The 14,200-nt window shown below is 41.0% G+C and overlaps 1 protein-coding gene across 2 annotated transcripts in view; it reads left to right on the forward strand.

Annotated features, from left to right (window-relative positions):
* taok2b (TAO kinase 2b) overlaps positions 1–14,200 on the forward strand; it is a 33,498-nt gene that overhangs the window by 14,186 nt on the left and 5,112 nt on the right. Inside the window, exons 8-17 of one of the 2 annotated variants that reach the window (XM_060863860.1) lie at positions 10–101; positions 363–456; positions 660–741; positions 3,404–3,571; positions 4,761–4,967; positions 6,041–6,424; positions 6,618–6,746; positions 7,926–8,129; positions 9,156–9,395; positions 13,469–13,681. In XM_060863860.1, the coding sequence (XP_060719843.1) occupies positions 10–101; positions 363–456; positions 660–741; positions 3,404–3,571; positions 4,761–4,967; positions 6,041–6,424; positions 6,618–6,746; positions 7,926–8,129; positions 9,156–9,395; positions 13,469–13,681 (1,813 nt within the window). Of the gene's footprint in view, positions 1–9; positions 102–362; positions 457–659; positions 742–3,403; positions 3,572–4,760; positions 4,968–6,040; positions 6,425–6,617; positions 6,747–7,925; positions 8,130–9,155; positions 12,927–13,468; positions 13,682–14,200 lie in introns of those variants that run through there. The other variant, XM_060863859.1, reaches the window with a different exon arrangement.

Raw genomic sequence — 14,200 nt, forward strand, 5'->3', positions numbered from 1 at the left:
TTGATGTAGGATGGCACCTGAGGTGATCTTGGCCATGGATGAGGGGCAGTATGATGGGAAAGTGGATGTGTGGTCACTCGGCATCACCTGTATAGAGCTGGGTACGTAATTGAACATTTTGTAAAGCTTTATCTTTACTTGTTTGGTTTTGTAGGTTACTGTGGAACGTTGAGAGATTTTTTCCACCTCTAAATTATAAATAAATTAATAATAATAATAATAATAATAATAGTACATTTTTAAAAGTCGAACGTATCAGAAAGCATTGCTGTATGTTAGACTGTAAACAGACTATGCATCCAAAACCTTTCCATGTGAGTGAAATATCCGAAAATACAAATGTTTTTTCTTTTCTGTGACAGCGGAAAGAAAACCTCCCTTATTCAACATGAATGCTATGAGTGCCTTATACCACATCGCTCAGAATGAAAGCCCAGTCCTGCAGTCTAATCACTGGTGAGAAATTATTTCCTATAAACATCACGTATTTTGTTATCTTGTCTTTGTCCTGCTTTATGCCTCTCTCTCAGGAGTCTTCCTTCACACCTGATTCTCTGAGGACTCCGTATGATATCTTTTTTTAATGCATTCTCATTTCAACACCTTCCTCCTCATCTAACACTCGACATGCTGTGTTTTTTTTCCTCCCCTTATTTAAGGTCGGATTATTTCCGAAATTTTGTGGACTCCTGTCTACAGAAGATTGCCCAGGACAGACCTACCTCTGATGTGCTGCTCAAGGTGAACGTTATTACTGTATAAAAACTCCTGCTCTGTCCTAGTCATTCACAATGACGAAAGAACGTTAACAATGTGTTACAACAGTGAGATCAGTATGGGCTCTTTCTGAAAACACAATTATTTAAAAAAAAAATAATAATTTTTACACCTTAGTATTATGATTCATCTCTTACTGTTTACACTGTTTTTAACTGATAAACTGAAGATCATAGATTTGTTTAAAAAAAAAAAAATAACAGTTAAAAAAACCTGTAAAAGACAGTCCACCCTCCTTCATTTTGTTGTTATCAAGTGACGATGATTGACAACAAGAACAGAAATGTACTATGTAGGCACACAAACCAACTTTTCAGAAACCTTTCAATATTCTTGAAAGGATGGATGTTTGGAAGGATGCTTGGGTGGATGGAAGGATGCTTGGGTGGATGGAAGGATGCTTGGGTGGATGGATGGATGTTTGGGTAAATCGAAGGATGTTTGGGTAAATGGAAGGATGGATGGATGTTTGTTTTTATTTAAACAAAAGAATAGATAGACTTCACATATATGACATAATATTTGCTTGCATTTCTCTTGTTTGCAAGAACTGTGTAAAAATGGCAAACCACTGACCAACCAGCTTCTGTATTCTTCTTTTTTTGTGATGCTTTTCCAGTCTTCCAGTTTTGTCTTGCTTTTCCAGCCTCTTGACAATTGTTTGTTTTGGGGGTTTTCTCTCTTCGGTCTCTTCTTTTGGAGGTGAAATGATCTCACTTGGGTCATAGTCTCACCCCTGATGACGTACTATGCTGTATTCTAATGTTTCCTTTGGATCATTGTCTTGCTTCATGATGAAGTTCTTTCCAATTAGAACGGACACTTTTTTTTCGTAAATTACAGACAGAATGTTTCTGTAGACTTCTTCATTCATTCTGCTACCATCATGAGTTCCATCATCTTCACTGTGCATCACCGATTATCATATGTTTTGGATCATGAGAAGATCCTTTCTTTCTCCACACTCTGGCCTTGCCATCACTTTGTTTCTTACTACTGATGAAGGATTTGATCTTGTGGTTCTTTGAGCTTTTGCTTGCGAGACCAGGGTTTCCTGCAGAAAATTTTTAGTTAAGGCGGTAGAGTTGGGAGCCTGGGGGTGGGGTGGGGGGCGGAGCCCAGGGGTGGGGCTTCTTTGTGAGACCAGAGACTCTGTACTACGCTTAACAATTATTAAAAACAGGCATGTGCAACCTAGCTAGCAGGTGAAGAACTCAAACAGCAAAATCACCAGCTAACATACTTTAAATTTGAATAAACCCAAAACATAAGTCCACTTAAAGTTCTCACGGACACGCGTTTTATCAACTGGCTAGTTATCCTCCAGATAGTGACGGACCACCTCTTTCTCTCATTTCGCCCGTGTGGCACGCGTGCCCTCTCGCGGTGTGAAGCACGTCCGCGCTATTCTCCGAGATGCACTTGACGGCCTTTTGTGCAGCGGAATTTTTTTTTTTTTGGACGACCTAGTTAAGGCGGTAAGGTTTCCCAGCTTATGCGGGCCGCCCGAACTGCAAAGTGCTGTGGGAAACCCTGGAGACCTTCACCCCTGCTCTGTGGAGTTTCTTGATGAAGTCACCAAGTGTTATATTGGGGTATTTCTTCACATCTCACAATGTTTCTTTCATTAATTGCTGCTGTTTTCCTTGGCCGACCTGTTTGTATTCGGTGTTCTCTTTCTTTCTGTCTTTCTTTTTTTTCTTTCAGAACATTCCAAATTGTTGGGCTTTGATAGATTTTCCCATCATTACTCAGCTTCAAAATGACTTGCCTTTCTCCCAGAGACAGCTCTCTGTTCATGTTGGTTTAACCTTTTAACAACAAACCCATGGCTCAAACCAAGAGTAAACTTTCAGCTCTATTAATTGTTTAAACAATCTAACATGGTCTAATATTTTTAATCACTTGTCATACTGTTGGGGTCAAACAAAAAATGGCATGTTCTAAGATGTTTAAGAAAGTCTAGATGTACATATCAGGAAATGAATGTTGACATCCTGATCTACCGTCTCATATTAATCTCAAACCCAAATGTCTTCAGAGAATCGGCCTTGTCTTTCAATTCCCCATAATTTCACAGGATTTTACAGCATGTTGAAGCTAGATCGTTCCTCTATTGTCATGTTTTGTATCTGTTATCCCGTGTTAGATGTTGTATAACCAGCAGTACTTCATTCAAAATTGGCATGTCTGTGTGCTGAAAATATACCAGTGGAGAATGTGTAAAGGCATAACGGATGCAGTGGGAATGTAAATGAGGCTACTGCCAATTTTCCAAGCGTCACCACAATGTATTACTTGAACTAATCCCTTGTTTTATTTTAGGCAAACCACCTTGACAAATCAAAATCAGCTAACTGCTCAGGTGTAGGCATTTTATGGATCCACACTTAAACGTGGGTTTCATAGAAACTCTTGAACTGTGGCATGGTGACACTGGGTTGCATTGCAGTCTCCATTTTTTTCTTGAAATCAGGTTTCCATCTTCTGTGAACGTTCTCCCTGTTTGTGTCTGTTTCTTCTGTGTTTATCACGTTTTTCCCACCTCCCAAAAAAACATGCTGGACTGAGTAAATGAGAATTTGTCTGTACTAAATACTTGCCGTTTGTCTGTTTTGCCGCTTAGCATCATTTCCTGTGTCGTGAGCGTCCTCTAACTGTGGTGATGGATTTGATTGCACGCACTAAAGATGCTGTGCGAGAGCTGGACAACCTACAGTACCGCAAAATGAAGAAGATACTTTTCCAGGAAACGCACAATGGTCCTGCTGCAGAGGGCACTGAGGAGGAGGAGGTAAGTGAAGATAAACTCTAGATGCAATAAGTGTCAATTAATACAGTTTACTGTCAAATATCTGAGATCAGGACTAAAATACATCTCCTGCCTAATTGTAGTTACGTCAAGGGGTATGAGACTAAAAAATATTTTACAAAATTTTCTTATTTCTTATCTTATTTCTTATCCATATGAAAATGTTTTGAGGAAAATGGTCAGACAGGTTCGAGCTGTCAGGATGGATATAATAACTCATATATTAGTAAACTTTATCATTTTTATTATATATTTCTATGCTTATGTAAAGCTGCTTTGAGACAGTGTCCACTGTTAGAAGTGCTACACAAAGTAATAAAAAAAAGATAATCACTCTGTACAACCATGGTGAGCAGAAAAGTATCTCGGCATGCACAAAACATTTGACCCTGACCACAGCAGCTCATCACATAGGGTCCTACTCTTGGCATGAAACTGGAGAGTTGTGAACCCCAACAGGGTCTTCTGCCTCAGGAGTTTTTGTGTTCTGAAAAACAAAAAATTGTTTCCACCTGTTATCTTCAAACTGTTACTCACTGAATACACTGAAATCTTGGACACCTCTCTGACCAAAGTCCTTCTAGCCCAAGTTTGGCCTTATTGCCAGCTCTAGGAATCATCTATTTCTTAATAATGGAGCCCACTGTGCGTTTCGGAATATTCAAAGCTTTAGAAATAGCCTTATTAGATTTCCATCTCAACACCGTTTGATCTCAGAGAGTTCCTTTGACTTTGTGGCTTATCTTTTAGTGTGACATGTACTCTGAATTGTGGGACTTTTTAAAAAAAAAACGGGTCTAACCAATTGAATTTGCCACTGGTGGACTCCAGTCAAATTTCAGACACGCTTTAAGCAAACAGGATTCACCTGAGCTCAGTTTGGCATGCCTTGCGAAAAGGATTCTAGTAAAAAGGGATATAAGAGATGGTTATGCTTTTGTTATTGTGTTATTAAATTATTGTGTGCAGATTAATGGGGAAAAATAAATGTAATCTAAAACACAAATATATCAAAAAGCAAAATGGATAGCAGTGATATCCAAACCTATACAGTAATTTGCTTATAACTTTAGGTGAAGTTTTGCCTATGCAACAACATTCTTTGAAACAAGGCATGCTGGTTCATAGTGGTTGATTTATTTTTTATCTTTGTTTGACACCTGATCATCAGGATGTGGAGCAGTACATGCTGCGTACAGGCACGGTGAACAGCATGGAGAGCTCACACTCATTGCCCTCCATGTCAATCAGCGCCAGCTCACAGAGTTCTTCAGTGAACAGCCTAGCTGATGGCTCAGATGACAGTGGTGAGATGGCCATGATGCAGGAGGGAGAGCACACGGTCACCTCCAACAGCTCCGTATTGCACAAACCACTGGTCAGTATCTCGTTAGTAAATTTACATAAGCCAAATTCAACCAGTAACCTCCAACACCTCCATACTCTACTGAAATCACTGATCCTTATTATCAGCACCTTGGTTGAGAAGAAGCCCAGAGTGTGTTTCATTTGTCCAACTCTTTTCTCAGCCACTGCATTATTCCAGGTGTGCTAGTTCAGTGTTAATGTCTTCCTTAGTGCATTGTTATTATTTTCCATTGCAGTGATGCTTCGAGATACGAGTTTAATTCGTTCCGTGACTTTGCCGTGAAAATTACGGATCCGCAGATGGTCGGCACCTCACGCAGCGCCTTTGCGACTCTCCATAGGAAATGAATGACTTCCGGTTTATCGGCCGTCGTTTGTCGTGTGCAGTGGAAAGGCGGCTTTAACCGAGTGAGACACGGGAAGCTGAGGCGGGGAAACAGAGCACACGTGGTTGTTGGGGATCTTTGTTTCGGTGGCGGCGGCTCGGATGCACGTATCTCAAAAATTTGCTCGTATATCAAGCCAAAAATTTGGTCGAATCACAGCTCGTATCTCAAAAAATTCGTATGTCAGAGCACTCGTATCTCGAGGCATCACTGTAAATACTTCTGTACAATGCCTTTATACATTTTCCAGATCTGATGCAGATATATATGAGACTGTACCAAATGCTGTATCTCAGTAAAACTAAACCTGGCTGCACCAGGAGGGGGCTCCAGTGTGCTGCTGGGAAGCCTGTAGGCACCTCATGTATAAATATAAAATGGAATTGAATTTGGTTTAGTCTCGACAATTTTCCTTTAAGTAGAGAGATATTAAAGGGATGCGTATGCTATATTCTGTCGTCTTAGTTTGTTTACCGACAAATAGAGTTTTTAAATATAATTGTTTTTTGTCACTTCAGCCACTAATGAATTAAAACCCATGGATATTCATTACAAAATAGTACCTGAAATATCTCATTACACTGCTGCATGGGTGCCTGTTGTCCAAATGGGACATCGAAATTGTGATGATTGAACATTATGGCACATTTTGCAGCGGTGTGAATGGGTTGCTCATCGCTTCTATTTTCTTCCCCAGAGCCACGATAACATCTACGATGAGCCTTACCAGCCCGAGGTGGACTCTCAACAGCAGGGTCCATCCGGAGGAGGAGGAGGAGGCGGTGGAGGAGGGAGGCGCCGTCGAGGCCGTGATCACTTTGCCACCATCCGTACGGCCTCATTGGTGACACGGCAGATCCAGGAGCATGAGCAGGGTTCGGCGCTCAGAGAGCAAATGACTGGTTACAAGCGTATGCGCCGGCAGCACCAGAAGCAGCTGATGGCCCTGGAGAACAAGCTGAAGTCTGAGATGGATGAGCATCAGCTGCGGTTGGACAAAGAGCTTGAGACACAGAGGAACAACTTCAGCAGTGAGAGTGACAAGCTCAGCAAGAAGCACCAGGCCATACTGGAGAAAGAGGTGAGATAGAAGGAGCATGATCATTTAAAAACAGTTTAATGTCAATGATCTAAGCCCTACGCATTAAGACAGATCTGTGTGATTTTATGAACTTGATTTTTCACAATATTATGGTGGTATGTATGAGTTTCATACATATCAGTTTATTTTACAGGACCATTGCTTCTTATTCATTTTGGTTTTTGCTCTGCAGTGTAAGAATGCTGCAGCAGAGGAAAAGAAGTTCCAACAGCACATCTTAACTCAGCAGAAGAAAGAGCTTACTACTCTACTTGAGTCTCAGAAACGCCAGTACAGACAACGCAAAGAGCAGCTCAAGGAGGTAAAGGACTGCAAATTAAAGTAAAGTTTCAAAATAGTTGAAATGGTAAAAGCCTATGTATGGGTTAACTGTGTAGATGTAATATTTAATAGCATAAGATATTCTGATTTTTGAACAATAACCACGTAAGACATGGCCTACATGTGTTAAAAAACTTGTGCTAATAGAAGTGCTCTGCTACAAACCCGTTCTATCATATGTCCACTGTTCTGCATAGCCCATTAAATGTCCCATAGTTTATACAACTGGTGACTTTCATTTTGCACACATTGAACATTTTGGTTCTGAGGGAGCTGATGCCACACTCAAGTCACAAGCAAAAATGTAATGCTTTAAATAATTGGCTCTAAAGGTCAGTATTGCCCCTTTTCCAGCAAGGCAGTTTGAGTGCTGGTTTAGAGCCTAATTTAAAATCAGTTCTTTCTTTTTTTCGACAGCCACAGCACCGGCTCTGAACCAGGAAAAGTGGTTCTTAAGTATCACCAAAACGTTGCTGGTCTAGACTTAAGAACTACTTGCATCAGGGGCTGTGGGCGGGGTTACTGTTAGCGCCTTTAATAACGTACCTTAAGTATACCAATGTTTAATACACTTTTACTTTACCGCAATATGATCAATTATCAGCACACATGATAGTAGGTAGCTACATGTTGTATTCGCCGCATTTGGATGCTAATGTAGGTTCGCTAAGCCATGAGCATTAACAGTAAAGCAACATCCACCATTGTTGATGTTGTGTTTGTGTTTGCCACTGCTGCGCTAACGTTGCTGGGAAAGATGAGACGTATACAGTGATGTACGACTTGGCACTGTGATGGCTCTCTAGCCCATGGAAAGGCAAACCGGTTCTTAGAATATTTGCCAGTGGAACCAACTTTGCATCAGCACTAGCTCTGAACCAGCACCCGGTTCTTTCTGGTGGAAAAGGGGGCATATGTGCCTTTTTGTAGTGCTAGTATGTGCTTACACTAGTTTTGTAAACTAAAATTGATTATTTGATCATTTAACTCTAATAAAGATGTTTCTTTTTGTAAAAACTCCACTCGCATCTCATTAGTGATGTATTATCATCATGTCCATAAAATAGCTTCTACTGCTTTAAATATTTTCCCTGTATGTCAGGTTTGCATCTTAACCATGTCTGTTTTTGTCCTATGACAATTCTCCTCCGTGGCCCAGGAGTTGAATGAGAACCAATCCACACCAAAGCGAGAGAAGCAGGAGTGGCTGGTGCAGCAGAAGGAGTGTCTGCAGCAGCACCAGGCTGAGGAAGAGGCAGGCTTGCTGCGACGCCAGAGGCAGTATTATGAGCTGCAGGGCCGCCAGTACAAGAGGAAGATGCTGCTGGCACGGCATAACATGGAGCAGGACCTACTCAGAGAGGTATCATGTGGACACACAGACAACCTCAGGATGCAGTTAATCATTCAGTTCCTTATATAATGTGATCATCAGTGTTTGGGCAGCTGCTTTGCAGTTGTAACTTTCTTAAGCTACATGAACAGAACCACCCTTTGATAAGCACCCTAATAAAAAGTGCTTCACTGAAGTTGCTTCATCAAGTTTAGCAAAAAAGCAAAGGTTATATTTTCATTTGTGCTGCTAATTTATTGCTCTGTATAACCTGCACATCAAAAAAAGGCTGCACACACTAATACTCTACCCGGTTTGTTTCGGGAAAAATCTGAATAGACGTATGATCTATATATCATTTTGTTTATATGTGATGTTGATTGAACATTTTCATCGTTTTTTTTTCTTATTTGATCATTCCTATGACATTGATTCAACTGAAAATACACAACGCTTAATACTCCCACTCCTGGTAACCAGCTACTTGATCAAGAACAATGACAAACAAGCTACACATCTTTATATGTCTTTTAATTTAGATGTTGATTATTTGATTTCCGCTTTGTACAAGTCTGACACAAATGAGTTGTGTGAATCTTATGACACTAAACATTGATGAAAATGGCCATAGATATAATAGATATAATAGTCACACACCTAGTTGGCACCTGAGCACATTCTACACTAATGAGAGATATTGAACTCAGTTCCTGCTGAGTGCAGTAGTTCACACCGTGTGATTTATTGATAATATTCTTCAGGTACTGTAAGTAACGATGTAGTGTGACCAAACAACATAAGCTCTATTTTCACTGCAGCTTGGTGATCATGTCCCAGGACTTGCACAGTTCATCATTTGAGCTATGAAAATAACCAAAATATAGATGTCCCTGTAACTTTTACAAGTACATAAAAGCAAGGAACAAAAAAATCTCTGAGTTACTAGTCACACACCTCCGTTTAGGATTCCATTTTTATGACCCACTGTAAATGACCCACTGTAATAACAGAATAATTTATCCTTTTCTGTCAACCATTTTCTCTCTGGTTTTATAGGACCTGAATAAGAAACAGACCCTGAAGGACCTGGAGTGTGCAATGCTGCTGCGGCACCACGAGACCACACAGGAGCTAGAGATGCGTCAACTGAGTCTGGTTCAGAGAACGCGGGCAGATCTGATTCGCACGCAGCATCAGAGCGAACTCACCAACCAGCTCGAATACAATAAGCGGCGTGAACAGGAGCTGCGCCAGAAACATGCTGTTGAAGTCCGCCAACAGCCAAAGAGCCTCAGAGTGAGTGAGCGTGACAGCACGGAGAGCAGTGGGAGGGGTCCCAACAGATTTGGGGTTGGGATTGAGAATTCATGCAGTGAGCTGGTACAGGAACAGGCAGAAGAGGCTTTTGAGGGAGTTGATGGGGAAGATGACATGAGCGTGTTCTGTGGAGAGAGCACTCCCTTGGAAAATGGTGCACAAGTGGCAGAGGTTGTAAAAGATGATGAAACTGTGGAAAGTGGGAGAGTATGTTTAGGTGGAGGGAGGAGTGATCAAGAAAGGTATTTGCAGCCTTTAGATGCACATGGCAGAGAGAAAGAGGCTGATGGAGAGACAGAAGAGGAGATTATGCTCTTTGCGTATACCAAAGAAGAAAGTGTAGATGAGCAGAAGAAGTGCCATGGATTAGAGGGAGAAAGTAAAGAATGGCAGTTGGAGGAGAGAGTGGAGGACAAAGATTTAGGGGACCAAAGACTAGTAGAAGGTATACAGTGGGATAAGGAGGATGATGCAAGCAGTGTGACAGAGATAGAGACTGAGGAAGAGGGAGAAGAGGGTAGAGGCGTGGCTGATGGCTGTCCGTCAGAGTTTATCCATTCCTCTTCTCTTGAAATCCCTCAAAGAGATGAGCTCACTGAATTCTACTTCCCTGACACTCTAGAGGAACTGGAACCTCCTCCTATCTGCCCACCTCCCAGCTCCTCCATTTCTCAACCATCCATCCCTTCACTCTTTTCTCACACAATATGTCTTGTCCTCTCCCTCTCTGCAGCAGCCAAACCATCCTTCCCAACCCTCCTCTTTCTCTCCATTTTCCTTCTCTCCCTTCGCCGTTCTCCTCCTCTTCCTTCTCTTGCATCCCTGGTTGTTTCTGCTGAGCTGGCTTTCCTGGCTCTCTTTTTCTCATATCTGTTCCTTCGCTCACTCTGGTCACTCTCTCTTTCCGCATACTTCTCACTTGTGCTCTGGGCATCGGGTTTGTTCAGCATGAGCCTAGCACTGAGTCTGGGTCTCTATTACGTTCCTTTGGCCTTGATCTCGGCTTTCTTCCTCAGCTCGCCCTCACTCTTCCTTTCTCTCTATCTGGTGCTGGTGCTGGTGGTGCGTCCAGCACGCATATTTCTCCAGAACATGCCCCGGAAACTTGCCCGATTCTGGGTGCGTCTGCTCTTCCGTCTACCAAAGCCACTGTTCACTTTGTGCCAGTCTCTCACAGGTGGGATGGCTGAGCGCAGCTTCTTTGATATGTTCCCCAAAGCAGGACGTAATTGTGGTGCTAGACACTCCCGTATACCTATGCCTGCCCGGAGCCTACCAATCAAGCTCCAGGCCAAGCATGAGTCTTGGGTTTACGTTTGGGTCAAGCGATTTGCTCGGCGTCCGTTGGGCGTTGTAGCAGATCTGGCTAATTCGCTAGTGCTGAGATTAGCAAACCATATACTTAAAAAGCTCCCCCCACATTACCTGAGCAGACTAAGGGCTTTAGGGCTTTTAAGGGAGGAAAAGCAGAGTAGGCTGCCTAGACTCCTACCGCGTGAGGTGAGGGAACAGAACCGCAGGATGAGGGAAAGAAGAGAGAGGGAGCGACGAAGAAGGGAGCTGGAGATGAGACACAGAGTGGAAGGGAGGTGGGAGTGTGGACTGAGGAGGACGTCCTCAGGAAGGAGCACAAGGGGAAAGATTGTGCCATGGAGGTAGATAGAAAACATGCCAATTGCATTTACCAATAGAGTAAACAAAGGAATTGCCAAAGTATTTGCCGTATGTGAGAGTGATTGTTCATTCATGCTGAGCATTCTTATGTATTTTTTTTACCACACAATTTTGCATGTTTAAATTGAGCCTCATGTGCCTTTAAATCACCCCATTATCCACCCCATTGTCTGTCCACCTCCAATATTCACTGTCCATCAGTCAGTGAATATATAAAGTATTAATCAATATTGTGCTTTTTGTAAAAGTTTTATTACTGTCTTAATTTTAATCATTGAATTATTTTTTTTGTTCTTAATTACTAAGAAGTATGTCTTATGGTTATTATTTTATGACTATGTTTGTGCAATTTGTTTTCCACCCTTCCCTTTTGTATTTGTGTGCTTGTGAAGGGTTTCCAAAAAGCTAGCATTACATTTCAAAAGGGCAGTCAGAGAACGATTTTTGAAGCCTAAACTTATTAAGATGAAGATGTCACTGTAGAACCCAATGTGAAAGCTGTACTGTTGTTTTAATATTTTACACTATGGAGCACTAACGCCACCCCCTTTTCAATTTCCCCTAAAGCCCCCAGCACTACCACCCCAACCATAGAGAAAAAAAAAACACTAGGAATTTTGATAGCTATAATTGCTTTCATGTTCATGGCCCTTCACTTCTCAAGATATTTAACTTACAAGAAAGAGGTTCAAATAAGATTTAAATGGGGCTTGTAAAGAAATCAGCAGTTGCATGTTAGTTTAGTGATGCTGGTTCAAAACTTTTGAACCATTAACCTGTTTGAAAGCCCATGCAGCACAGATCTCAGAGAAATGTTCTATAACTCTCAGCCTATAGTGTTCTACTACTTAGAAATGAAAGTGCCTTCTGGTTGATTTGAGTACTGGGCTACTTAGTGAAGATGGTTATTTTATTTTAAGGTGTTATTGTGCTTTATGGCAATATGTTTAACGGTTTACCATGTATTGAGATGGACTGGTGTCCCGTCCAGGGTGTATTTCCGCCTCGCCTTGAGGATAGACTCCAGATTCACTGCATCCATGACCAGGATAAACAGTTATTGAAGATGACTGTATGAATAATTTACCATGATAACATTTTAGTCATATACTTTTATATGAAGACAAAACATTTACTGTCAAACAGCAGATATCCTACAAATATCCGAGTATTTCATCATTTGTTTAGCTGTGGATCCTTACCTAAGGATAAGCCATTATGGCAGTTCTATAGGGCGAAATGATAAATCATACCAAAGATCTTTAAGCCATAAAATCTATAAAAGAAATGACAGTTTATTACTGGATAAAGAGATCTTGCACTGTTACAATCTTAAATGGTGTCAATATTAAATGAAACTTGAAAAAAAAGAATTTTATTTATTTAGAAATGACGGAATGACCCAACATATAGTAAAACAGTAGATACAAATAAAGAAAGTCAATTTGTTTTTTTTGTTTTTTTTAAACAAATTTTAAATGATGCTACATGGAAGCAAATCTGACCAAATGTGAAACATTATTTTTGGAAACCACAGTCAGTTCAGCCATAACAGTTGTTTGTGAATGTATTTTCTGTGAACATTTCATCTTTTTGTTTTGTTTACACATGTTCTGTTTTGTCTGTTCTTTGAATCAGCAGTTATTTAACTAATATATTTGTGCCTTTATTATTATTTTTATTATTTTTTTTAATTTTTTTTTTTTTTTTACTGTGTCAAGCAACTTGTGTTTCAGGGCCATTTTGTGTGTTACATCCTCACTGTGTGAATGAATGGATGTTCACTGTATTTAAATATAGTTTCTTTGTCAAATAAATTTTTTTCTGTTGAAATCATCTTCTGTTTGTTTTGATTTGAGTTTTTGTCATGGTCTCGTATGATTTTGTTCCTTTTTTTTTTTTAACGTATTATATGATTTCTCCCTACCTGACCTCTGTGTGGCTGAGATGTGAATGTGTTCTATCTGAAAAATAATGCTGGGAGCCATTAACAGTCAAGTGTCCAGCTCAACATGAAAGTTCAAACTTAACCTGAATTCAAGTGTGTTAATTTAATAAAGTTAGTGAATAGATGTTGAGCTTGCCCATGGAAGACTTCCTTGTATCTATAGAAAATTAAGACCGTATCTAATTGTGATTTCATGACTGTAGTGTCTAACTACAAATGTATATCCTAGAGATAAGTGAAAAACATTGAGGTCTGTGGAAACTTTGCAAATCACTTCTGATATTGAACTTTATAAAAATTTAATTTACCTTTGAAGAACTTAAGCTTATAAGTATGCATAACTTGGATGGAGATCGAATTTTCTTCAGCAAGAGTAACAAACATTTAAATTTCTGCTATCGTTGCCACTCAATTTGCTTTGTTCTTATAGTCTAAGGAGCTGCAGATCAAGCGACAATTCCAGGATACGTGTAAGATCCAGACACGGCAGTATAAGGCACTGAGGAACCACCTGCTGGAAAACACCCCCAAATCGGATCATAAGGCCATGCTAAAGAGGCTGAAGGATGAGCAGACGCGCAAGTTGGCCATCCTTGCTGAGCAGTATGACCACAGCATCAACGACATGCTGTCTACACAGGCTGTGAGTAAGGCAAGGACATGGCAATGCAGTTTCCACCCACCCTCTTCACCTTAACCTTGGCCCTCATAGTGCTTTATTATTGACCAGCCCTTGTTGGTAAAAAGAATCAGATTTCTAAGTAAAAATCTGGACTGGTTTGGAAATATTAACCCAAATCAATGATCATTCATTTCAATAGACAAAATTATAAGGAATGACTTGATAGACGGGGGGCACGGTGGCTTAGTGGTTAGCACGTTCGCCTCACACCTCCAGGGTCGGGGTTCGATTCCCGCCTCCGCCTTGTGTGTGTGGAGTTTGCATGTTCTCCCTGTGCCTCGGGGGTTTCCTCCGGGTACTCCCCCGGTCCAAAGACATGCATGGTAGGTTGATTGGCATCTCTGGAAAATTGTCCCTAGTGTGTGAGTGAATGAGAGTGTGTGTGTGTGCCCTGCGATGGGTTGGCACTCCGTCCAGGGTGTATCCTGCCTTGATGCCCGATGACGCCTGAGATAGGCACAGGCTCCCCGTGACCCGAGG

This window comes from Tachysurus vachellii, chromosome 2 (assembly GCF_030014155.1).
Source record: "Tachysurus vachellii isolate PV-2020 chromosome 2, HZAU_Pvac_v1, whole genome shotgun sequence".
Taxonomy (NCBI): Eukaryota; Metazoa; Chordata; class Actinopteri; order Siluriformes; family Bagridae; genus Tachysurus; species Tachysurus vachellii.